General features: G+C 47.1%; 1 protein-coding gene across 2 annotated transcripts in view; it reads left to right on the top strand.

Annotated features, from left to right (window-relative positions):
* The window catches only part of S1PR2 (sphingosine-1-phosphate receptor 2), an 84164-nt gene extending 66459 nt beyond the window's left edge, over positions 1–17705 (top strand). For both annotated transcript variants that reach the window (XM_075346492.1, XM_075346491.1), the window contains exon 2: positions 9032–17705. In XM_075346492.1, the coding sequence (XP_075202607.1) occupies positions 9144–10190 (1047 nt within the window). In that variant the 5' untranslated portion in view covers positions 9032–9143 and the 3' untranslated portion in view covers positions 10191–17705. The remainder of the gene's footprint in view (positions 1–9031) is intronic.
* Positions 17706–24253: the final 6548 nt, after the last annotated feature.

Below are 24253 nucleotides of genomic sequence, written 5' to 3'. Positions count from 1 at the left end.
CCACAGCCACCCACCTGAAACGCTCATCGATGATTGGCAGAGATACTAGTGGGGCTTTGGGGTGTGGCCCCGCCTTCCCCACTCTCTGACAGGTTTCACACGAACGGCAGTAGGCAGCCACATCGGCCCCCATTTTTGGCCAGTAGAAATGCTGGTTTAACCTGGCCTTGGTCTTAGCGATCCCTAGGTGTCCGGCCATCGGAATCTCATGTGCGATCCGCAACAACTCCGTCCGGAACGGATAGGGTACCACCAACTGTCGGTCCCTGGGCCACGCCTCCGGTGAACCCTGCTGGACCGTGGCCCGGTACAGCCGTCCTTGGTCCCAGACCACTCGCTCCGGGTCCGAGTCCGAGGGAGGCTGTGCCGCCTGCTCCTTAAGAGCTTTCAGGCTGTCGTCAGCTTCTAACGCTGCCTGAAACCCCTGACTAGATGTGGCCAGAATCGACGAGACTGTCACATCTTCGGTCAGTACCCCGGGACCTGTGTCCTGGCCTCCACCTGACTCGGCTGCCACTTGGTCAGAAGGGGAAGAGCTATCGGACCTCCGGGAGGCCCCTTGGCTTCCAGCACTCCCACTGCGGGTGACAGCGGCCACAGCCGCTGCGACCGTGGGTCGTGCCTGCTCCTCCTCCGTTCCTGACCAAGTCGCCGGTTCAGGCAGACCGACCTGGCTTCCTGACACCCCGGTTGTGGGGGAACCATGCACCGAGATCTTACCTGGGAGCACTTCCGCTCCTGGACCGGCCCCAATCTCACCTGCCTGTTCCCCTCCTGCAGCAACAGAACCCCGCTGTGAAATCTCTGGGGACCCCACATTTGCTGTGGTAGCCCCCACCCCACACACTGGTCCTCCCCCTGCAGCACCCTGCTCTCTGCTTATCCCTGCAGAGGGCAACAGATCCCAGCTCACAGGCTGATTACTTGTAGAGGCATTGTCACACCTTTCTCTGACCCCCTCCCCTGTCACAGCTGCAGCTGTGTGTGTGTCTATGGTGTCTATGCAAGCAGAAATATCAGAGTTCACTCCCTCCTCCCTTACATCATTCATAGATAACACATTAACATTGTCCGGAGGCATGTCAGTACTGGCTGAAGGTTCAGCCCTTGGTTGGGGCCCAAACTGGGAGGTTATCTGCCCCAAATCTGTCCCAAGTAGCACGTTTGCGGGGATCCGATCAGTTACCCCCACCTCCCTCACCCCTCGCCCTGCGCCCCAGTCCACATAAATGTCAGCAACAGGCAGCGCCGGGTCAATGCCTCCAATCCCGGAGACAGCGAGGGTTTTTCCAGGGATCAAGTCTTGGGGGGACACCATCTCAGGCCGCACCAGAGTCACCTCCGAGGCGCTGTCTCGCAGTCCTATGGTCACAGACCGGCCGACGGTGACAGGTTGGAAGCTGTCCAGGGACCTACCACCACCCCCACCCACACAATACACCTTGGGCGGCCCTTGGGACGGGGACGGAGCCGGGGCCTTGGGACGCTGAGGGCACATGGCCTTGAAGTGTCCAGGTAGGTTGCACTGGTGGCACCGTCTTGGCTCTGCCACGGGTCTGGAGAGGGGAGTTGAGGGGGACACCCCCTGCAGTCTAGGGGCAGGTGGGGCAGTCGCAGAACTCATCTTACCCCCTCTCCAGGTGCTGCTGGTGGCTGCTCTCCTGGCCTCAGGAGCCCGATTGTTGGTGTAGTCATCGGCCAGGGCAGCTGTAGCCGTGGACCCCTTTGGCTTCTGGTCTCGGATGAACTGGCGGAGATCCTCAGGGCAGTTCCACAAGAGTTGCTCCGTGATGAACAAGTCCAGGATCTCCGGTCCGGTGGAAAGCTGCAGGCCTTGGGTCCAGTGGTCGGCAGCTCGGGCAAGTGCCCGCCGGTGGTCAGCCCAGGAGTCCTTTGGTCCCTTCTGTAGGCTCCGGAACTTCTTGCGGTAGGACTCTGGAGTGAGGTTGTACTGTTGGATCAGGGCCCGCTTGATGGTGTCGTAGCCCTGATCTGCCTCAGCAGGCAAGTCCCCAAGGATTTCCAGGGCCTTACCCCTTAAACGGGGGGTCAGGTATTTGGCCCACTGGTCCTTGTCCAGATGGTGCTGCAAGCAAGTCCGTTCAAAAGCAGTCAAGAAAGAGTCCAAGTCTCCATCCTTCTCCAGCACTGGGAAGTCCTCAACACGGACCTTTGGAAGTTTGGTGTTTTGAAGGTCACATGTGGCTGATGAGGGCCGGAGCTGAGCTAGCTGCAGCTGGTAGTCACGGTCTGCCTGTCGCTCTCGCTCTCGCTCTTCACGCGCTGCCTGCCGCTCCGCAGCCTCACGCGCTGCTTGCCGTTCCGCAGCCTCAGCGTCACGCGCTGCTTGCCGTTCCGCAGCCTCAGCGTCACGCGCTGCTTGCCGCTCCGCAGCCTCAGCGTCACGCGCTGCCTGTCGCCCACGCTCGGCCATGAGTATCTCGTAGGTATCCCGGTCTCCAGCCATAAGCCTGGCCAAGGCAGCTTGAAGGAGGGCCTCTGCACCTCTCAGGCCGGAGGGATTGGCAAGTGGTGATCTGCGGCACGCTGCAGAGCCAGGTGATTCACTGTCCATTGGAGAGCGGAGGGCTGGCATCTGGCTCGTTGAGGACCCTTGGGTGAGCTGCTCCTCATCTTGTCCAGCAGTGCCAGGTTGTGCAATGTCCTCTGCAGAGCTGTTTTCTGGCGTCGAGCTCCTGGAGGACTCGTGGGCAACCTCCTCATTACTGTCCACAGCACCGTCCTCCCTCTCTTCGGCTCCTGCTTTAGCATTGGCCAGTTGCCTAGCTCTGCTCCTGGTGCCATCAGCCATTCTTGCAGACTTTTGGTCACTGACACAGAACTGACACCTGATGCCTCCACACACCTTACAGTATCTGCACTCTGACACTCTAGTGTTGAGCTAGTCTGAAGACCCCAGCAGCCACAGCTGCTGCAGGCAGTCTTTAGTGTCTGGGAGTATGGGTCTCACACTCACACACACTATTATCTCGATCCCACCGCTATGCCACCAATATGTCACGAACCACCGGGGGGGGTCACTCAGAAATCCCCCCGCGCTGGCTACCAGTACGTCACAATCGGGGGGTAACAAGTGGGTGTCACCCCTCCTTTATACCTCCCGACCGACAGACAGAGCACGTGACGCGCTCTCTAGCGCCCCTCTTATAGTCAGGCCAATTATGGAATTGCCCGACAATAAGCAAGGAGGCCGCTATACTACTTATGCCGATTATTGAAGGGTCCCCGGTGAGAGTAGGGTATATATTCCCCCGACCTCCGCGGGCGGAATATATAAAACCTCCCCGAATCTCACTGGCCTCCCCACAATAATCCTTGGCACAACTCGCTGCCACCAACCGCTTCACGGTAACTATTAGCCGAACACACAGACGTGAGATTCAAGATCGAGATAACAGAACAGCCCAAGATTAATTATATAATTTAATCAGCCTAAAGCACACTAGAAACTACAATATATACAATAGGGAATCTACAGAATATACATAGGTCAGAGTACAGTTACAGATAAAGCATGGTTTACAAACAGGTATGCAATTCAATCAGTTACCTTGTGCGTCTGGCCACAGGGGGGCGCTGTAGACCAGGTTTCTAGGAACTCCCACAGATGTTTCCTGCACGTGACCCCCAGCGAAAGAACCCTGGAAAACGGCCGAAGTAGGGTTATCAACCTGGGCAAATCCAGGTCCCCTCCTACCTTAGTGACCTCAGAGGGAGCACTGCTCCACCCCTGGCTGGAGTTATGGACAATCCACAACATGGAATATGGGCCATAACTTTGCCTGGGAGCGTCGTAGGCGGACGCCGACGCTCTCATTGTGACAGCTATGAATTTAGCTACAGAACGAGAGGTTTCATGACTTGTCTACTAGTTCCCCATTGGCTGATATCACGCCTGGGGTATTTCCCAAGCTCCCGCTCCCATAAAAAGGGTGTGCCAGCATCGTCCGCATGCGGAGACACCATTTTTATGGTTGCCATATTTATCGGAAATATGGCTTGCGAGATATGAACCATTTTTTACTGGAGTCGTTCTGTCTGGATACTTCCAAGCTTGCTAATTAGATAGCAGCTCCTACCACAGGGTCACGGCAGGGAGTCATCCTGTGTCCATTGTTCCCACATCACCTAATTTCCATATCATAGGAGATGGCCATGGGATGTGACACCTTCACAGATGCTGGACATTGAGGACAAGAAGGGAGGGGGGCACTGCCAGGGAGTGATGAGCGATTATGACTGGAAGTCATAATTCATCTTCATATCCCGGGATTTGCCTCACAAGTGTCCTATGGCATGGGTGCATTATTACACCCCTTCAATTTCAGTTTTGGGGATTACCCTTACTTGTAATGGACAGCGCTCACTCTTCCAGTGCATGCGCACTAATATTGGCTGTGCCGGCCACGCACAATGAGTCGGCTCTTGTGGGACAATGACGAGGACTGCAAAAAATATAATTTGTTTTGAAGCTGTCAAATCAAACTTAGACCTTGGATAATATTCAAGAAGCCAACAATCTGCGTGAAAAGTCACCTCAGTCATCAGAGCACCCGATGTACGCAGACCTGAAGTACCACAAGCCATAATATATATATCCCTATTAAGTGACCAACAGAGGAAAAAGAACTAATGATGGGAACCTGATGTAACCAACTAGAGAACCACAACCACAGTTTTGTGCATGCCAAAAAAAGACAAATATTGCCAGGATGGAGGCCAGACGGTGACTCCATTGGCTTCACCTAGGGCTCTCTCGGACATTCCATTGAAATACAGCTTTTCAGAAATTTGGACAGAAACCCCCACGTAGTGCTGTAGTCTAATATACGTCTTGTCACGTCTGCTGCGGGCACGCACGTGTGCCGTCCTAAATGTCACAGTGGTAAATACTGTACAAGTGTATCAGGCTCAGAAAGGAGAAGTGCGATATCCTCGGTAATACCACTATAGGAAGTCCCCGAATGTCAGACATTATGATGATGTAGCGTCTCTTTCCACGTTAGTCAGGTAGTGAGGGCTGTCAGCTCCTACACCTACACACACAGAGACAAGCAGCCAACACTACATAGTTTCATATCACACCTTGGAGACTGTCAGCTGCCAGGTATGTCATCCAACCATTATACCAAGATACAGTATACTAGTTAGAAGGTGCTACTGTTTGTGTGTCTATCCTACTCTTACGTCATATATATCCTCTCCTATATCTCCTCCTAGTACTCCATATATCCTCCCTATATCTCCTCTCCAACAGTGCTGGCCAAAAGTATTGGCACCCCTGTAATTCTGTCAGATAATACTCAGTTTCTTCCTGAAAATGATTGCAATCACAAATTCTTTGGTATTATTATCTTCATTTAATTTGTCTTCAATGAAAAAAAATAAAAAAAACTGTCATAAAGCCAAATTGGATATAATTCCACACCAAACATAAAAAAGGGGGTGGACAAAAGTATTGGCACTGTTTGAAAAATCATGTGATGCTTCTGTAATTTGTGTAATTAACAGCACCTGTAACTTACCTGTGGCACCTAACAGGTGTTGGCAATAACTAAATCACACTTTCAGCTAGTTGACATGGATTAAAGTTGACTCAACCTCTGTCCTGTGTCCTTGTGTGCACCACATTGAGCATGGAGAAAAGAAAGAAGACCAAAGAACTGTCTGAGGACTTTAGAATCCAAATTGTGAGGAAGCATGAGCAATCTCAAAGCTACAAGTCCATCTCCAAAGACCTGAAAGTTCCTGTGTCTACGGTGCGCAGTGTCATCAAGAAGTGTAAAGCCCATGGCACTGTGGCTAACCTCCCTAGATGTGGAAGGAAAAGAAAAATTGACGAGAGATTTCAACGCAAGATTGTGCGAATGGTGGATAAAGAACCTCGACTAACATCCAAACAAGTTCAAGCTGCCCTGCAGTCCGAGGGTACAACAGTGTCAACCCGTACTATCTGTCGGCGTCTGAATGAAAAGGGACTGTAGGATACCCAAGAAGACCCACTTCTTACCCCAAGACATAAAAAAGCCAGGCTGGAGTTTGCCGAAACTTACCTGAGAAAGCCTAAAACATTTTGGAAGAATGTTCTCTGGTCAGATGAGACAAAAGTAGAGGTTTTGGGGAAAAGCCATCAACATAGAGTTTACAGGAAAAAAAAGAGGCATTCAAAGAAAAGAACACAGTCCCTACAGTCAAACATGGCGGAGGTTCCCTGATGTTTTGGGGTTGCTTTGCTGCCTCTGGCACTGGACTGCTTGACCGTGTGCATGGCATTATGAAGTCTGAAGACTACCAACAAATTTTGCAGCATAATGTAGGGCCCAGTGTGAGAAAGCTGGGTCTCCCTCAGAGGTCATGGGTCTTCCAGCAGGACAATGACCCAAAACACACTTCAAAAAGCACTAGAAAATGGTTTGAGAGAAAGCACTGGAGACTACTAAAGTGGCCAGCAATGAGTCCAGACCTGAACCCCATAGAACACCTGTGGAGAGATCTCGAAATGGCAGTTTGGAGAAGGCACCCTTGAAATCTCAGGGACCTGGAGCAGTTTGCCAAAGAAGAATGGTCTAAAATTCCAGCAGAGCATTGTAAGAAACTCATTGATGGTTACCGGAAGCGGTTGTTTGCAGTTATTTTGGCTAAAGGTTGTGCAACCAAGTATTAGGGCGGCTTTGCACGTGCGACATCGCACGTGCGATGTCGATGGGGTCAAATCGAAAGTGACGCAGTCGATATCGCAACGTGTAAAACCTTTTTGATACGATGAATGAGTGCAAAAGCGTCGTTATCGTATCATCGCTGCAGCCTCCGACATTTCCATAATGCCGGTGCAGCGACAGGTGCGATGTTGTTCCTCGCTCCTGCGGCAGCACACATCGCTGTGTATGAAGCCGCAGGAGTGAGGATCATCACCTACCTGCCTCCTGGCTGCAATGAGAAGGACGGAGGTGGGCGGGATGTTTACATCCTGCTCATCTCCGCCCCTCCGCTTCAATTGGCCGCCTGCTGTGTGACGTCGCTGTGACGCCACACGACCCGCCCCCTTAGGAAGGAGGCAGGTCACCGGCCAGAGGGACGTCGCACGGCAGGTATGTGCGTGTGAAGCTGCCGTAGCAATAATAATCGCTACAGCAGCTTTCACTAGATATTGCACGTGCGACGGGGGCGGGACTATCGCTGCAGCATCGGTAACACATTGTTACCGATGTCGCAGCATGCAAAGCCCGCCTTAGGCTAAGGGTGCCAATACTTTTGTCTGGCCCATTTTTGGAGTTTTGTGTGAAATGATCAATGATTTGATTTTTGTTTCATTCTCTTTTGTGTTTTTTCACTGCAAGCAAAATAAATGAAGATAATAATACCAAAGAATTTGTGAATGCAATCATATTCAGGAAGAAACTGAGTATTATCTGACAGAATTGCAGGGGTGCCAATACTTTTGGCCAGCACTGTATATCTCCTATATCTCCTATTACTCCATGTATCCTCCCCTATAATTCCCTCTATTACTCTATATATCCTCCCTATATCACCCCTATAATTCTATATATCCTCTTCTACAGTATATTACCATATCTCCTCCTATTACTCCATATACACTCTCCAATATCTCTTCCCATTAGTCCATATATCTTCTCCTATATCTCCTCCTATTACTCCATATATCCTCCCTATATCTCCTCCTATTACTTTATATATCCTCCCTATATCTCCTCCTATTACTCCATATATCTTCTCTTATATCTCCTCCTATTACTCCATATATCCTCCCCTATATCTCCTCCTATTACTCCATGTATCCTCCCTATATCTCCTCCTATTACGCCATATATCCTTCCCATATCTCCTCCTATTACGCCATATATCCTCCCTATATCTCCTCGTATTACGCCATATATCCTCCCTATATCTCCTCGTATTACACCATATATCCTCCCTATATCTCCTCCTATTACACCATGTATCCTCCCTATATCTCCTCCTATTACTCCTTATATCCTCCTTATATCCCCTCCAATTACTCCATATATCCTCCCTATATCTCCTCCTATTACGCAATATATCCTCCCTATATCTCCTCGTATTACTCCATATATCCTCCCTATATCTCCTCCTATTACGCCATATATCCTACCTATATCCCCACCTATTAAGCCATATATCTTTCCTTTATCTCCTCCTATTACTCCATATATCCTCCCTATATCTCCTCCTATTATGCCATATATCCTACCTATATCTCCTCGTATTCCGCCATATATCCTCCCTATATCTCCTCCTTTTACTCCATGTATCCTCCCTATATCTCCTCCTATTGCTCCATGTATGCTCCCTATATCTCCTCCTATTACGCCGTATATCCTTTCCTATATCTCTTCCTATTACTCTATATATTTCCCCATATATATCCTGCTATTACTCCAAATATCCTTTGTTTATCTCCTGTTATTACATCATATATCCTCCCTATATCTCCTCCTATTACGCCACATATCCACTCCTGTTTACTGCTATTACTCCCTGTATCTCCTCTCCTCCTATTACGCCATATATCATCCATTTATCTCCTCCTATTACTCCATATATTCTCTCTTGTATTAGCGAGTTCAGCAGACTTTTAGTCTAATGTGTATGGGGGCTATAATACTTTTATTGACTATCCACAAAAACTGAGCAGGCAATAGTATGATGTCAATTCCTGACCGCAGACCAGGAACTGCTTCTTTGTTAAAATTTGTGGCAGTGTCTGTCATAATGCCCCCTATACAGTTTCACCTCTTCTGTGTGCCCATATAGTGCAGGCCATCACCTATTCCAATGTACCACAAGCCTTGGAGATCCGTCAAATGATAGGGCTTTCATGTATGATATTTTAGAGTATGGTTGCAAGTTTTCTAGGTCTTTAGCACTGTAGCCATATCATTTCTGTATTGCTTTATATTTACCATACCACTACCCCCGTTTTATGCTTAATCAATACTTATTATTGTATTTTCCATATCTTTTTTAGATTGCACCAGAGAAGATACCTCTAAGGAAAGAAGAGAATGGACTAAACTGTGTTCCCATCATTGATGCTTTGTAGAACAATTGACCAATTTTAGGTCACCAAAACCGCCAGGATGAGCATCTACAAGCAGTACCTAAATGTGTCCAAGATCAATGAACATTATAACTATACTAAAGGGATTAAAAAAGACATCTCTGAATCTCGACATATCATCTCTGTGACCTTCATCATCATTTGCTGTGTTATTATCCTGGAGAACATCCTCGTCCTTATTTCAGTTTGGCGAAATAAGAAGTTCCACTCTGCCATGTTCTTCTTTATTGGAAATTTAGCATTTTCTGATCTTCTCACTGGATGTGCCTATATTGCTAATATCTTGTTATCTGGTACAAACACCTACACGTTAACTCCAGTGGCCTGGTTTATCCGTGAAGGCACAGCTTTCACAACTTTAGCTGCTTCTGTCTTTAGCCTGTTGGCCATTGCCATTGAAAGACATGTGGCCATTGTTAAAGTCAAAGTCTACAGCAGCGACAGGAACTGTAGGATGATCATCCTGATAGGAGCTTGTTGGGTTATTTCAATGGTAATTGGAGGTTTACCCATCATTGGCTGGAACTGCATTGGAAATTTGGATGAATGTTCCACCGTCTTCCCGCTCTATACCAAAAAGTACATTTTGTTCATAGTTACAATCTTCACTATTATACTTTTATCCATTGTGATTTTATATGTCCGCATATATTGCATCGTAAAGTCAAGCCATGCGGAGATAGCGGCACCGCAGACTCTTGCCCTTTTGAAAACTGTTACGATAGTCCTTGGAGTTTTCATCATCTGCTGGCTTCCAGCATTTACTATTCTCCTTATGGATGTGGCCTGCAAAGTGAAAGTCTGCCACATTCTCTACAAAGCTGACTACTTCTTTGGGGTAGCCACCTTGAATTCGGCATTGAACCCCATCATCTACACCCTGAGGAGCAAAGAAATGAGGAGGGAATTTCTGAGGGTGCTTTGTTGTTGGAACTATGTGCGGAAGAGCAGAAATGCAGATAAATGCATGCTCCATTTACGTAGTTCTAGCTCTTTAGAACGTTGCACACAAAAACATTACTTTCCCACGTCACCTGTGATAAAAGACTGCAATACATTTGTGTGATTAGGTTCCTTACAAGTTTTCAATACTTTCTAGCCAGAAGGATAACAAAATCTTGAAGTAAAATTGGTGAACGAGATTACTTTGGTATGGTCACCAAATTTGTGAAGGTATATTGACGACATCTTTTGGCATTTGCTTATAATTGGGCCTGAATCTTATTTTTCTTACCAGGTTTCAGACCTCTGTCCTTATGGTAAATGTCTTTGAGATAATTTAGCACCCTGTGTTCAGTTAGAACAACAAGTGAGGCTGTACTGAATGTGAAAAGATTACCTTAGTATGGTCACCAAATATGTGAAGGTATATTGACGACATCTTTTGGCATTTTCTTATAATTGGGCCTGAATCTTTTTCTTCCTACCAGGTTTCAGTCCTCTGTCCTCTTGGTAAATGCTTTTGAGGTAATTTAGCATTCTGTGTTCAGTTAAAACAACAAATGTGACTGTACTGAATGTGAAAAACAGTCTATTATATATGTTGACTAGGGCAAGTAAAGCAATTACAATGTTCTCTGTGCAATGGAAAGGAAGTGATTTTACACTCCAAAAAAATTAGTGCACAAAAAGACAGCAAGTCTTCACATTTTTAATTATATAATTAAAAAGTAAAAAAATAAATAAAATAATACCCGGTTGCACACTAATATCAGTTACTACACTTCACTAGCCCTTATTTTTTAAGCAGAAAAACCCTTAACGCTATTAACACTTTCAAAATGTTCGACATTTTGGACATTTATCATATATAGCTTAGCTCTGTAATTATAATTTATACCGCACTTAAAAAAAAATTGCTGATATCTGTTGCTGCAAGTGATAGTCATATTTAGCATTAATTATTAATACAATAATTAAAAACTCCAACTCCTAACAAACCTTAAAACACTTTAATGAAAAAAAAAATAAAAAACTTAAAAAAATAATGAAATATTCACTTGTTATTGTTGAATATTGTCAAACGTTTTGGTAAATATTGACAGAAAGAGACCATTATTGGCATTATTTTGGCAAAGTACAGTATTTTTCCAAGTAGGAACAATGATGCATTGGTAAGAATAGAGCTGATGTATAGCCCTAATTATATACTTATTTTTAAATTGTATCAATTTAGAAATTTTATTACTTATTTCATATACTTATATTTCGCCCCCTTGAAAATGTAAATTCCCCTCTGTCTCTACTCCATGTAGGGGATATCCTACTTTAAAATTTCCAAAGTCATCTAAAATGAGTATATAAAAATCAGATATATTGTAATTTAATTATTGCACTGATTTTAGAATCCGCTTTAAAAAAAACGCATAAACAGCACCACCTTTGTCTATAGGCAGTGTCTGGTACTGCAACGCATCCTCAATCAAGTAAATTAAACTAAACTGTGATAGCAGACACAACCTCAGGACAGGTGTGGTGCTGTTTCAGAAAGAAAAAAACATAATGTTTTATGTGATCTGATACATATCTTGTATTAAAAAAATTCTAATTTTAACAATATTTGTTAAGTCAAGCCACACCAATAAAAACTGGAAAGACATAAAACAGAGCCACGCTCAGACTTCCTGTGGGAAATTTTTTCATCCCAGCAGGAAATGGAAGTGAAAAAAAAGTCTTCATGTCAACAAACATCAAATATCGGGATTATTATGATCCTGATTCCCTTTAATGAGGTCTGAAATATGAAGATTAGGTCAGAAGAATTAGCAGCCATCTTCATTCAAGGTCGGTCAGTATTTCCAGGGCGAAACCGCCCAGCACATCTTATACAGACTGGAAGGGCAACCAATACACATTAGATAAAAGTCCACCAAACCTGCTGAATCGGCCGATCATGTAATGTTTAAGTCTTTTCAAAAAGTGCAAAAACCTAAAGATTTGTTATTCAGATGATTAAAAACCATAAAAAAAATATATACTATATATATATATATATATATATATATATATACATATATACCCTCGATGCATCAACAATACAAAATCTACTTTATAAATAGTCTTGGTTAAAAAATATTTACCAATTTGTTTCTAAAGCTTCTATATAGATCAGTGTTTCGCAAACTCCAGTCTTCAGGGGACCTCAACAAATGACATTTTTTGGAATTTCCTTAGTATTGCACAATGTGGTAGTTTCTGATGTCTTGATAATTATTTCATTATCTGTTCATTGAGAAGGAAATCCTTAAAATTTTATCTTTTGGGGCCCCTGAGGACTGGAATTTGCGAAACACTGATATAGTCCATTGCATTTCCATCGTTACAGACTACAGACGAACCTTGTGTAGTCCGGTCCTGCCGGTGTTACTCCACCAAACCTGCTGAATTGGGCAATCATATGAGTGTAAGTCTTTCCAAAAAGTGAGGGTTTTTTTTAAATTCTGCTGCAAAAACCTAAAGATTTTTTATCCAGATGATTACAAACAATAATAAAAAATAGGTATATAGCCTCAATGCATCAATAATAAAAAACAACTTTATAAATAATCTTGGTTAAAAAATATTTACCAATATGTTTCTGAAGGTTCTATATAGACCAGTGTTTCGCAAACTCTAGTCTTTAGGGGCCCTCAACACAACATTTTCTGGATTTCCTTAGTATTGCACAGGTGAAAGAAAATGTAGTAATTTCTGATGTCTTGATAAGGATTCCCTCACCTGTTCATTGCTAAGGAAATCTTGAAGATTTAATCTGTTGCAGCCCCTGAGGACTGGAGTTTGCGAAACAGTGATATAGATCATTGTGTCTTCATTGCTATAGACTACAGATGAACCCTGTGTAGTCCAGTCCTGCCGGTGTTACTCTACCTCCTACTCTGACCCTATTTATAGGGAATGTGCCCACGTCCAGGACCCACTGCGTCCTGGACGCGGTGGGTCCTGACCACGGGGCCACGAGTCTCCTCTGCAGGAGCCCACAGCTGCTTGTGCCACGATCCAGGCTCAGGCAGTTGAAGTCTGTCGCTGTGTTCTCCCTGCAGAGAACGCTTGCATCTCCGCAGCAAAGACGTGGCATGCTGCAACTCGAGAAGCCGCACCGCAGGTCAGTTTTCGATACGGGAAAAACAAGTATACTGGGCATGAGATTTTAAGAATTCCCATCCCCTGTGCTTGTACTGTACAACACAGCATTTTGGATACAGGGAAAACACGCTGCGTCCAAAACGCTGTGAACCCTGATCATGGGCACGCACCCATAGACTATTGAGAGTGTGGAGATCAGACTACAAAGCGTTTGTAGTCTGTTACCATGGAGACACATGTCTGCAGAGCAGCTGTGTACACAAAATAGTAGGACGCTTTTAATGAAAACTGTTTACAAAGTTGCCTAATTTTTTTTATAGAAGCACCGGAGCAATATGAGTTCTTACAAAAATGGACATGTCCTTTAAGTACTGTCAAAACTGACTACAAAAGATCAGTGAAAAATACACACATCAAATAAATGTATAGACAATGTTTCAGGTATGTAAACGATAGGCTACAGTGCAATAGTAATCCTTATTATATACTATGTATATGATTTAACACTTTGCCAAATACTGTGATATAAATTTAAATATAGAATAAAAAATAAAAATTTAAAAAAAATTAAATGCAAATAATGGTAGACTTTGATCATCCACAACAGTTGTAAAAACAGGTCTATATAAAAATTTCCTAAATACTCTAAAGCAATGTTACCAAACATATGGCTCAGGATCCATATGTGATTGGCCAATGCCACCATAGAAGCCTAATCTTATTAACAAATTCAACAGTGGTCATTTTTTCGGGGGGACATTTGCATTTTGGCTTCATATCGCCTGGTATTTTTGATTGTGCATCTCGAGCTAACACCAGTTAGGGCCGCTTCACACGCTGCGATATCGGTACCGATATCGCTAGCGTGGGTACCCGCCCCCATTGGTTGTGCGACATGGGCAAATCGCTGCCTGTGGCGCACAACATCGCCCAGACCCGTCACACTACTTACCTGCCTAGCGACGCCGCTGTGACCGGCAAACCCCCTTCTTTCTAAGGGGGCGATTTGTGCGGCGTCACAGGGGCGTCACTAAGTAGCCTCCCAATCAAAGCGGAGGGGCGGAGATGAGTGGGACGTAACATCCCGCCCACCTCCTTCCTTCCTCATTGCGGGCGGCCGCAGGTAAGGTGAGGTTCCTCATTCCTGCAGTGTCACACGTAGCGATGTGTGCTGCCGCAGGAACGACGAACTACATCGTACACGCAGCATCAACGATAATTGAGAATGGACCCTCATGTCACCGATGAGCGATTTTGCATGTTTTTGCGACGATGCAAAATCGCTCATAGATGTCACATGCAACGACATCGCTAAACCGGCCGGATGTGCGTCACAAATTCCGTGACCCCAACGAGATCGCTTTAGCAATGTCGTAGCGTGTAAAGCGGCCTTTAGGGACATTGGTTTTGAAGGCTACTTCCATCTATATGCTATACTTTCCAAAAAAAACCAAAAACACCCGTCTTAATTCTCATGGCATTGCTTCATCTATCTAGTGTCTAAATATCAAGTGGACAGCTGGCCTGACGCACAGTTGTCTGGTCCAATTCATGGACAATACATGAAAGCTTCTCAAAAAGTCCCACCAGTTGTCAGCTAAGAATGGAGCACAGATGGCATTATGTGCTCGCCCTCTCATCTGCTAACATCCCACTCAAAATTTTTATATACACACACATACACTACTCACAAGAAGTTAGGGATATTTGGCTTTCGGGTTAAATCTCTGTAGCACGTGAAAACGTCAGGCTACAGTGATATGTTATCATGCTGGTAGGGCATTTAGATAGAAGCATGCAATGGTGATTTCCTCATCTCAAACAATTTATTGAAATAATAGCCAACACCAGTGGTGTGTATACCACCCTCAAAAGTATCATTGTCTCAATAACGTATCATGTGGCCTTGAGCATCAATTCCAGCTTGACAAGGACATCTCATGCAGTTCACAAGTGGAGTTATTGCCTGCAGAGGCATGGCATCCCACTCTTCTTGAAGGGCAGCCCTCAGGTCATTGAGGTTCAGGGTACAGAGTTACGAGACTCTACACACTAATTCAACTGATCCCTTAGGATTTCTATGGGATTCAGGTCTGGAGAAAGTGCAGGCCACTCCATTTGAGGTCCCCCAGTCTCCAGCAGCCATTCATCAATAATGGGAAATCGATGAGCTGGAGAATTGTTGTCCATGAAATTGAAATTAGGCCTGTGTTGTTCATGCAGCGGCACAATGACTTGATTAATGTTGTTATTCCAGTAGAAGGAGCTTGTCATGTAACATTCACACAGTGTAGGGCTGTTCTGTATTGACTAGACACATCTGTTCACCCTAACACCACCACCACCAAAGGCTTGTCTAGTGACAAAAGTGGCTGATACATAGCGCTATCCTTGGCATCTCTATTTTGTTGGTGGCCATGATTTCTGCTCATTGTGAATCAACTTTCATCAGTGAACAGCACTGAGGCCACTAGTCTCTCGTACAGCAAGACAATGATGTCTTTGCCTGGTGGTGAGGTCAGGTAACCTTGCAGATTGTCTAGCACTCTGACCACGCTGATGTAAATTGTTTAGAATCGTCTGATGTGACACTTGGGGGCCTCTCAACTCCCTTAAATGTGCCTGGAGTTGTGTGCCATTCATCATCGAGTTCCAAAGGGCATTCTTCACAAAGAAGCGGTCATCAGAGTGGGATGTGGCCAAAACACCTCCACTTCTATGCCTTTCTGTGACTCTTCCAGTCTCTCTGTATCTCTGTTGAACCTGCTGATGACACTTTGTGACACTCTCAGCCACTTCCATCTGAGAACTTGCAGCTTAAAGCCTTGCAATGGCAGGTACTGTTGATCCATTGGTAGGTGTTGTCCTGGTCTCATGATGCCAATACATGAACAGCATCAAGAGGAGGACGATTTAATACCAATTCTAATTGAACCCTGAAATTTATTGGGTGATTCATGGATCAAACACCTGTTGGGAATTTTGCCATTAAGCTACTTGTTAAGGAACAGCAAGTTGTGCAAAAAAATTACTCAAACATTGAACATGTGCATCCAAAAGTTTAGAGAAGGTCACATCAAGTTCACCCGAAATGGATAGAGTGCATCTAAGGATTATCCTTAAATTTCACCCGAAAGTCAAATATCCCATTTTGTGATGTGTGTGTGTGTGTGTGTGTGTGTGTGTGTGTGTATATGTATATGTGTGTGTATATGTATATGTGTGTATATATATATATATATATATCTATCTATATGTATATATATATATATATATACATACATACACACATATATATATATATATATATACACACGTACGTACATACGTACGTACGTACGTATGTATGTATATACTGTATATATGTCAGAAAGAGGGCCAACATTCAGTAGTATTACCAAAAAAGGATGACTGGTTGGGCATGGATTATTTCCCATCTCTTTCCAGTTATGATCCAGTACCATCGTAGGGGAAAGAACAGATCCAAACATTTCAATATTTGGTATAATACCCAATAATCATTAGTAGACCCTACAACAAATGCAGGTAAATGTGTTTTTCGGCTAATAATATCCATTTAATGATGTACACCATGCTTTACTGCTACCTGACTTCTCTATATGATAGTAAGTGTTGGCAGGATGGTAATCGTTATCTACATTGTATATCGTGTTACATTGCCACAAAACCCATGGGCGCAAGGGGTTACCTGTATCTACATATGCACTCATAATGATAATAGTAAATTGTGCAAGTGTAGGGGTATTTCATGATCATTATTATTAAAACTTTTTTAAAAAACTTGCCATCCATATAAAAGTGCTTTGATGTGGCATGTTATTCCTAGTAGAGGTTCCTAGGGGGCGGAGCATTAGGCAAGGATAGAACAAACCACCAATGAGAGAAGATCTCCTTTATGCTCCACCCCTGAGGTTCTGCTCTAGGTATATCATACTTTATCAATTCAATTTTACCTAAACTGTTTTGATAAGACTTAAAATATGGTGTTACAAAGAAAATCACCCACTATTTTATTCCCTAAACTGTTTATTTCATTTACAACTATTTAAGACTGCTCTTTTTTTCTTGCTTTTATATGCATATATGTGTTGTATATTTGTACATTTATATATATATATGTTTATGTGTCAGCATTATGAACGGTACAAACATTTCCAGTATTTCATGGCTTCTATCATGAACGGTACTAGAACTTTCTATCTTTTCAGGTACGTCAGTCTTCCCAAACTTTAGGAAGTATGACTGCAACGTGCTAAAACGCGTGAAACAACATGGCTCCTGTTTCCAAATGACTGTGTCACGCGTTCTGACACAAAGAGTTAATAAACTGTTCCCATTGCCTTTAACTATGTGTCCAACTTTCTCCATTTGTAGACACTACAAGTTTTTGTATAAACAACTTTCCCATGGTGCAATTTTGCCAATGTATGTTCGTTACTTTTGAATGTATATTAAAACATGCATTTTTTTTAAAGAATGTTTTTGTAGTATTTTTTTCTCATTTTTACAGAAAAAAATATTTTTTCTTTATCAATTCAGTGGGATTTTCAACTTCACAGGCAAGAGTTTCCCCACGCACTTTGAGACCCGCATCTACCAGACATATCCTGAGAATTATCTAAGCTTATATTAGATTGGGAAATTTGTGCGGTGGGTTAAGAAACAGCAAAATTATTCAGCGGTATTCTAAAAGTACAATATTGCTCTTGTGGAGTTTAGAAATGCTTTCGATCACACAAGGTCTAAAGTTCATCCGAATTACATCACACAGAAAACACAGACACGCATTTCAGGCAAAATGATCTTAGTCATAGCAAGAGTTCAGTCTTTCATCATTTTATTACACTCATCTAATGTGACTATTTGCTATCAGATGTTTTTGTGAAAAATTAATGTCAATTTCTAAAAGGGACATAAAAAAAATTGGATGTCCCTTAAAGACCACCAGGAAGAAATCTGGCTAATATTCTTAAAGGGAACCTGTCAGGTGCAATATGTACCCAGAACCACGAGATGTACTGGGTGCATATCGCTAATCTCTGTATAACCGTCCCTGTATCCACTAGCATAAATAAAGAGATCTTTAGTGAAATACTTTCTAAAGATCCTTTATGATATGCTAATGAGTGTGGGGACTAGTCGCAAGGGCATTAGTTTCCTTGGCTAGTCGGCCTCCGCCCCGTGGGCGTGCTAACATGCTAATGAATGCGCAGCATCAGAGGCATGGTCACGCTCACCTCTCTGCTTCCACCGCACCAGATGCTGGATTTCAGCTCAGTGCACAAGATCAGAAGTCCCGGACGTCTGGTCATACACACTATGCGCGTATACGCTTCCCGGATTCAAACTGGTGTAGTGCGCATGACCAGAAGTCCAAGGATGTTTTGATCATGCGCACTGAGCCAAAAACCAGTGGTGGCAACAGAGGTGAAAGCAACCATGCCTCTGACTCCGCACATTCATTAGCATGTCCACAGGGGACTACTTACATGGTAAGGGGGCCGACTAGCCAAGGGACGTACCACCCTTGTGACTAGTCACAGGCCTCATTACAATATCATAAAGGATCTTTAGAAATACTTTTTCTAAAGCTCCCTTTATCTATGCTACTATAGGCTGGGGCTGCTAGGCAGGGATTAGGAGTATGCACCCAGAACCGCTCTTGGTTTTGGGTGCATTCAGGACCTGACAGGTTCCCTTTAAAGGGAACCTGTCAACAAAACTACCACCTTTAGCAGCGCCTGTGCTCCATTACATAAAGGTGTATATTATCCCCTCACTCCCCATGTATACACCCCAAATACCTTTTGAAAATCTCCCACGCTGTATGTGTGAAGCCCCGCCGGTGCTGTATCGGTGTCGGTGCGTTACCTTCAGGGACTCCACGTTGCTGGATCTCCGTCACTGGTAGGAAATCTTCTGTTTTGATCGTGACGCCACTCTCAGTATTGCGGCCAGTAGGGACCGCCACTGCAGGTTGAGGGTCGCCTGGGGCTGATGGTGTGTGCAGTTAGATGTAGTAGCCTCCTGAGAGTGAGGCAAGCCCCAGGGCCCTGTGTAGGTTTGTAGTACCACAAGTCGCAGAATGACTCACACAGGCAGAACTGTCTTTCAAGGGCTTTACTCACATTTGATGGCAGGGTGAGTAGCCCGGGCGTAGCTGGGATGAACCAGATGGGAACCAGGTATCCTTCAGGCTGACTTTATGAGGGTGACTACTGACTCGCCTTCCTTAGCCCTTGGTGGTTTGGGGTGACCCCGACTTTGAGTCCCTATGGGGGTCACCCAGGGAAGATGCTGCAGCCTCTCTCCCCTTGTTGTTTGCCGTGTGCTTGTTCCCCGGACCAGGCCACTCCAGCCTCTTGCCTCCTATGACCTATGGGCCCTAACTTGTGGTTACGTGGCTGCGGCTTTTGTAGTGTTGTGGTGTGGGCTTTAAGAGCCCCACACCGGCAGGTTTAGCAGAAGAAAGTTGAATCTATCCCCGCTTCGGGATCTGCCGCCCGGTTGGGCCTGGTGCTCTATAGCAGTCTCCTTACTTCCCACTCCGTGCACTCCCTAGCTGAAGCTGGCTTTCAGGCAGCACTCCTAGTTGACCGTTCTCCCCCGTCTGTAGCCACTGCGCGGGCGCTGTTAGACAGCAACAGCCCCACAGGTCTGCTCCTCACTGAGCCCTATGGAGTTCCGCTCTAACTGACTCACTGCTCCTCCTCTCCTGTTCTTGCCTACGCCACCTAGCAACCAGACTCTCCACCACACCCCTTGAGAGGAGATGGAGGCTCTACCCCCTCCACTATTCCAGTGAAGGTGAAGGCTTGCCCCCTCCTGGGATCCCCAGGGGTCCTCTCATGGGTACATGTGTGAGACCTGATCACTATGCGCCTGTGTTCCACACCCCGGTCAGCCTTCTGGATTACCTGTGTTGTACTGTCCCCAGCATGGGTGCAGTACTCAGTGGTGCCTGACCAGGTCAGGGGCGCCACATTCCCCCTTAGTTATCACCAGCACGTCCTCGGGCTGCAAGACAACATTTTAAAATGCATAAAACATTAAAACATGTAAAACATTTTTAAAACCACCAGGTATCATACATCACCACCCTCCACCCACAAGTCCGTTAACCCACCCAAAACCCTCTCAGGAGGCAGGTCACCGGTCCTGTTGGTAACCAGGTCTGGGCCATCCGTTTCCCCAGACCTTTCCTCCAATCTTCCTCTCCCGTTGGCCGCGACTTCAGCCACTTCTGGCAGGATGTAGAGGCGGCTTTCATGGGCTGGTGGTTTCAGGGTATACCTGGCCTGGTGGATCCGCGCCGTCAGCCTCTTCTGGCAGGATGTAGAGGCGGCCTCCACAGTTGGTGCTGACCAGGTACCCTCTTTGTGGTGGTGAGCCAAGGCCCCATAAACAGGCGTGCTCTCTGGTCGCAGGCGAGCCAAGGCCCTATATACGGACGGGCCCCTCCTGGTTGCAGACGAGCCAAGCCCCTAAACAGGCTGGCCCTGGTGGTGGTGCCACTGGTGTAACTATTTACACTGCGAGAGTTTGTGGCTATAGCAAGTTCATAGCCTTAAACTTTATTTCTCACAATAGTTTTTGTGGGCACATGCTTAAACAATAACGTTGCAAACTTTTCAACTTGTCAAACTGGTCAAACTTTCGGTACTTCTTTCTTTACTTTACTCCTCTTTACCAGGGCTTTGGCCTATTGGGCTACGGCACCTGCTGTTTTCTTGCTCCTTGTCATCCTCTGAGGTAGTTTCATCTGTAGGCTCTTTGTCTTTTCTTTCTTGATCTTCATCTGTTTCCTTTTCTGCATCTGTTTCTTTATCTCTGTCTTGTCTTTCCTCTTTGGGACATGGTGCTACGTCTAAGGCATAGTAGCCCCTTTCTCCTTGATGCAAGGTGAACTGTACCGCGTCTCCAATTTTCAAATTTCTGCCTGAATGTCCTCTGGGCAGGTGGGCTTGAACATCTCTCCGATTTACAAATATGCCCTCTTTTATTCCTTTTACTACAATAAAGCCGTATCCGCTTTTCAAGTTGAAGTCCTCTACTATTCCTCTGTAAAGGGGTCCTCTAGCCTGGGCTTTGGACCTTCTTAGGCACCTTTTCTCCTCCAGGTCTCTGGCTGTGACCTCTCTCTGCTCTGGAGACTGTGGTGTTGGAGGATACTTTGTTCTGCTACGCTTTGTCTTGCGGGCTGGGTTCATGCCTGCGGGCTCCCAGGTGAGGTCTTTGGGCTGATCTTCGTCTGCAGACGGTGTCAAGTCTTCCTCCTCCCAGCGGGAATAGGGCAGCATCTCCGGCTCTGGGTAGGGGTCTGCTGCGGTTGGCGTCGGAGTCAGCTCCTCAGCTTCCTGGCCTCCTCTCCCCCTTAGTTCTTCGCTGCACTCTGGTTGTGGCAGTGCTGGGGATGGGCTTTCTTCAGCTGGTCTGGGCGGTGGACTCTCTGGCGCGGCTGCAGGGGTTGCCGGAATCTCCTTGGGGGTATGCGGAGGGAGCAGATACCGATCCACCATCTCTTGCGGGAACTGGGCCTCTAGGTCAGCCTTCAGCTTCCAGTATTCAGGGTCCTCTCCTATCAGGGTCTTCCTAGCAGGGACCTCTCTGGACTGGGGAGCGGTGTCTGCTCTGGCCTTGCAGGCCGGGGAAAATAGTGATGCAATCTCTTGGCGGGCCGCGCCCTGTATGGCGGCGGCCTGGTCTTGGCGGGCCGCGCCTGGCATGGCGGCGGCCTGGTCTTGGCGGGCCGCGCCTGGCATGGCGGCGGCCTGGTCTTGGCGGGCCGCGCCTGGCATGGCGGCGGCCTGGTCTTGGCGGGCCGCGCCCGGCATGGCGGCGGCCTGGATCAGTGTCGCTGTTGCAGGGGGCTCTGTGCAGGCTGGGCTGGACGTCGCTGCAGCGATCGGAGCTTGGCGGGCCGCACCCGGCGGGGCTGCGGCCTGGTTCAGCATCTCACTTGCGGCGCGGACGAGCGTCGCTGCTGCGGTGGGGTCTTGGCGGACTGGGCTCAGCAGGGTGGCAGCCTGGGTCAGTGTCACACCTGCGGCACGGATCAGTATCGCAGTGGTAGTCGGACCTTTGCGGGCCAGGCGGGGCATGGCTGCGGCGGCCTGGATTTGGCGGGCCGCATCTAGCGTGGCTGCGGCCTGGTTCGGTGGCGCCGCGCCGGGCGCCTCTTCCGGGACCGCGGGCGTGGCAGCAGGGGTCGGGGCACTAGCGCTGGCCGGGGCATCACTCGACTCACCCATCTGTGGCAGCATCGGGGTCTGCGTCATCGCCGCTCGGTCTGACATGCGTCGCGCGGCTCCCTCCTCGTAGGTCCACACCGCCGCAGCCATCTCCAGGAGCTCCGTGCGTTCTTCCCTAAGCTGTCGCACAATCCCGGCCTCCAGCCGGTCGCAGAAGATGGCAAGCTCCCGGCACCACCAGGCAGCAGTGCCTGGTTCTGGGTATCCGCGTCTGGACTCCATTTCCTCTAGCACGCTACTGGCTTCTTCTCTGCTCCGCCGTCTCTGGACGCTTCCGCTTTCTTCATCAGCAAGGTCAGAACTCTGCAGGGGATCTCTGGGTAGCCACGCCTCTTCGTGGGCGGTAACTTCTTCCAGCGCGGGCTGCTGTTGTTTTTCAGCGCGCTTTTCATGGTGGCAATATGGCGGCGCTTCCAATTTTTCAAGCGGACCGCCCAGGCACATGGTCACCTGTCTAAACAGGTCTAGTCCTTATCCTGTTCGTGACGCCAGATGTGAAGCCCCGCCGGTGCTGTATCGGTGTCGGTGCGTTACCTTCAGGGACTCCACGTTGCTGGATCTCCGTCACTGGTAGGAAATCTTCTGTTTTGATCGTGACGCCACTCTCAGTATTGCGGCCAGTAGGGACCGCCACTGCAGGTTGAGGGTCGCCTGGGGCTGATGGTGTGTGCAGTTAGATGTAGTAGCCTCCTGAGAGTGAGGCAAGCCCCAGGGCCCTGTGTAGGTTTGTAGTACCACAAGTCGCAGAATGACTCACACAGGCAGAACTGTCTTTCAAGGGCTTTACTCACATTTGATGGCAGGGTGAGTAGCCCGGGCGTAGCTGGGATGAACCAGATGGGAACCAGGTATCCTTCAGGCTGACTTTATGAGGGTGACTACTGACTCGCCTTCCTTAGCCCTTGGTGGTTTGGGGTGACCCCGACTTTGAGTCCCTATGGGGGTCACCCAGGGAAGATGCTGCAGCCTCTCTCCCCTTGTTGTTTGCCGTGTGCTTGTTCCCCGGACCAGGCCACTCCAGCCTCTTGCCTCCTATGACCTATGGGCCCTAACTTGTGGTTACGTGGCTGCGGCTTTTGTAGTGTTGTGGTGTGGGCTTTAAGAGCCCCACACCGGCAGGTTTAGCAGAAGAAAGTTGAATCTATCCCCGCTTCGGGATCTGCCGCCCGGTTGGGCCTGGTGCTCTCTAGCAGTCTCCTTACTTCCCACTCCGTGCACTCCCTAGCTGAAGCTGGCTTTCAGGCAGCACTCCTAGTTGACCGTTCTCCCCCGTCTGTAGCCACTGCGCGGGCGCTGTTAGACAGCAACAGCCCCACAGGTCTGCTCCTCACTGAGCCCTATGGAGTTCCGCTCTAACTGACTCACTGCTCCTCATCTCCTGTTCTTGCCTACGCCACCTAGCAACCAGACTCTCCACCACACCCCTTGAGAGGAGATGGAGGCTCTACCCCCTCCACTATTCCAGTGAAGGTGAAGGCTTGCCCCCTCCTGGGATCCCCAGGGGTCCTCTCATGGGTACATGTGTGAGACCTGATCACTATGCGCCTGTGTTCCACACCCCGGTCAGCCTTCTGGATTACCTGTGTTGTACTGTCCCCAGCATGGGTGCAGTACTCAGTGGTGCCTGACCAGGTCAGGGGCGCCACATATGTAAATCTTTCAGTCCGGTCCAATGGGTGTGTGTCCCTCTTCTCCACGCGGATAGCGGATATAATTGACACGGATATAATTTATGGATGTGGATGATGCCTCCTGTGCCACCTGCAGGATGAAA

This window comes from Anomaloglossus baeobatrachus, chromosome 4 (assembly GCF_048569485.1).
Source record: "Anomaloglossus baeobatrachus isolate aAnoBae1 chromosome 4, aAnoBae1.hap1, whole genome shotgun sequence".
Classification (NCBI taxonomy): domain Eukaryota; kingdom Metazoa; phylum Chordata; class Amphibia; order Anura; family Aromobatidae; genus Anomaloglossus; species Anomaloglossus baeobatrachus.
The sequence above is the reverse complement of the archived record's forward strand: the minus strand, read 5'-3'. Positions and strand labels throughout refer to the sequence as shown.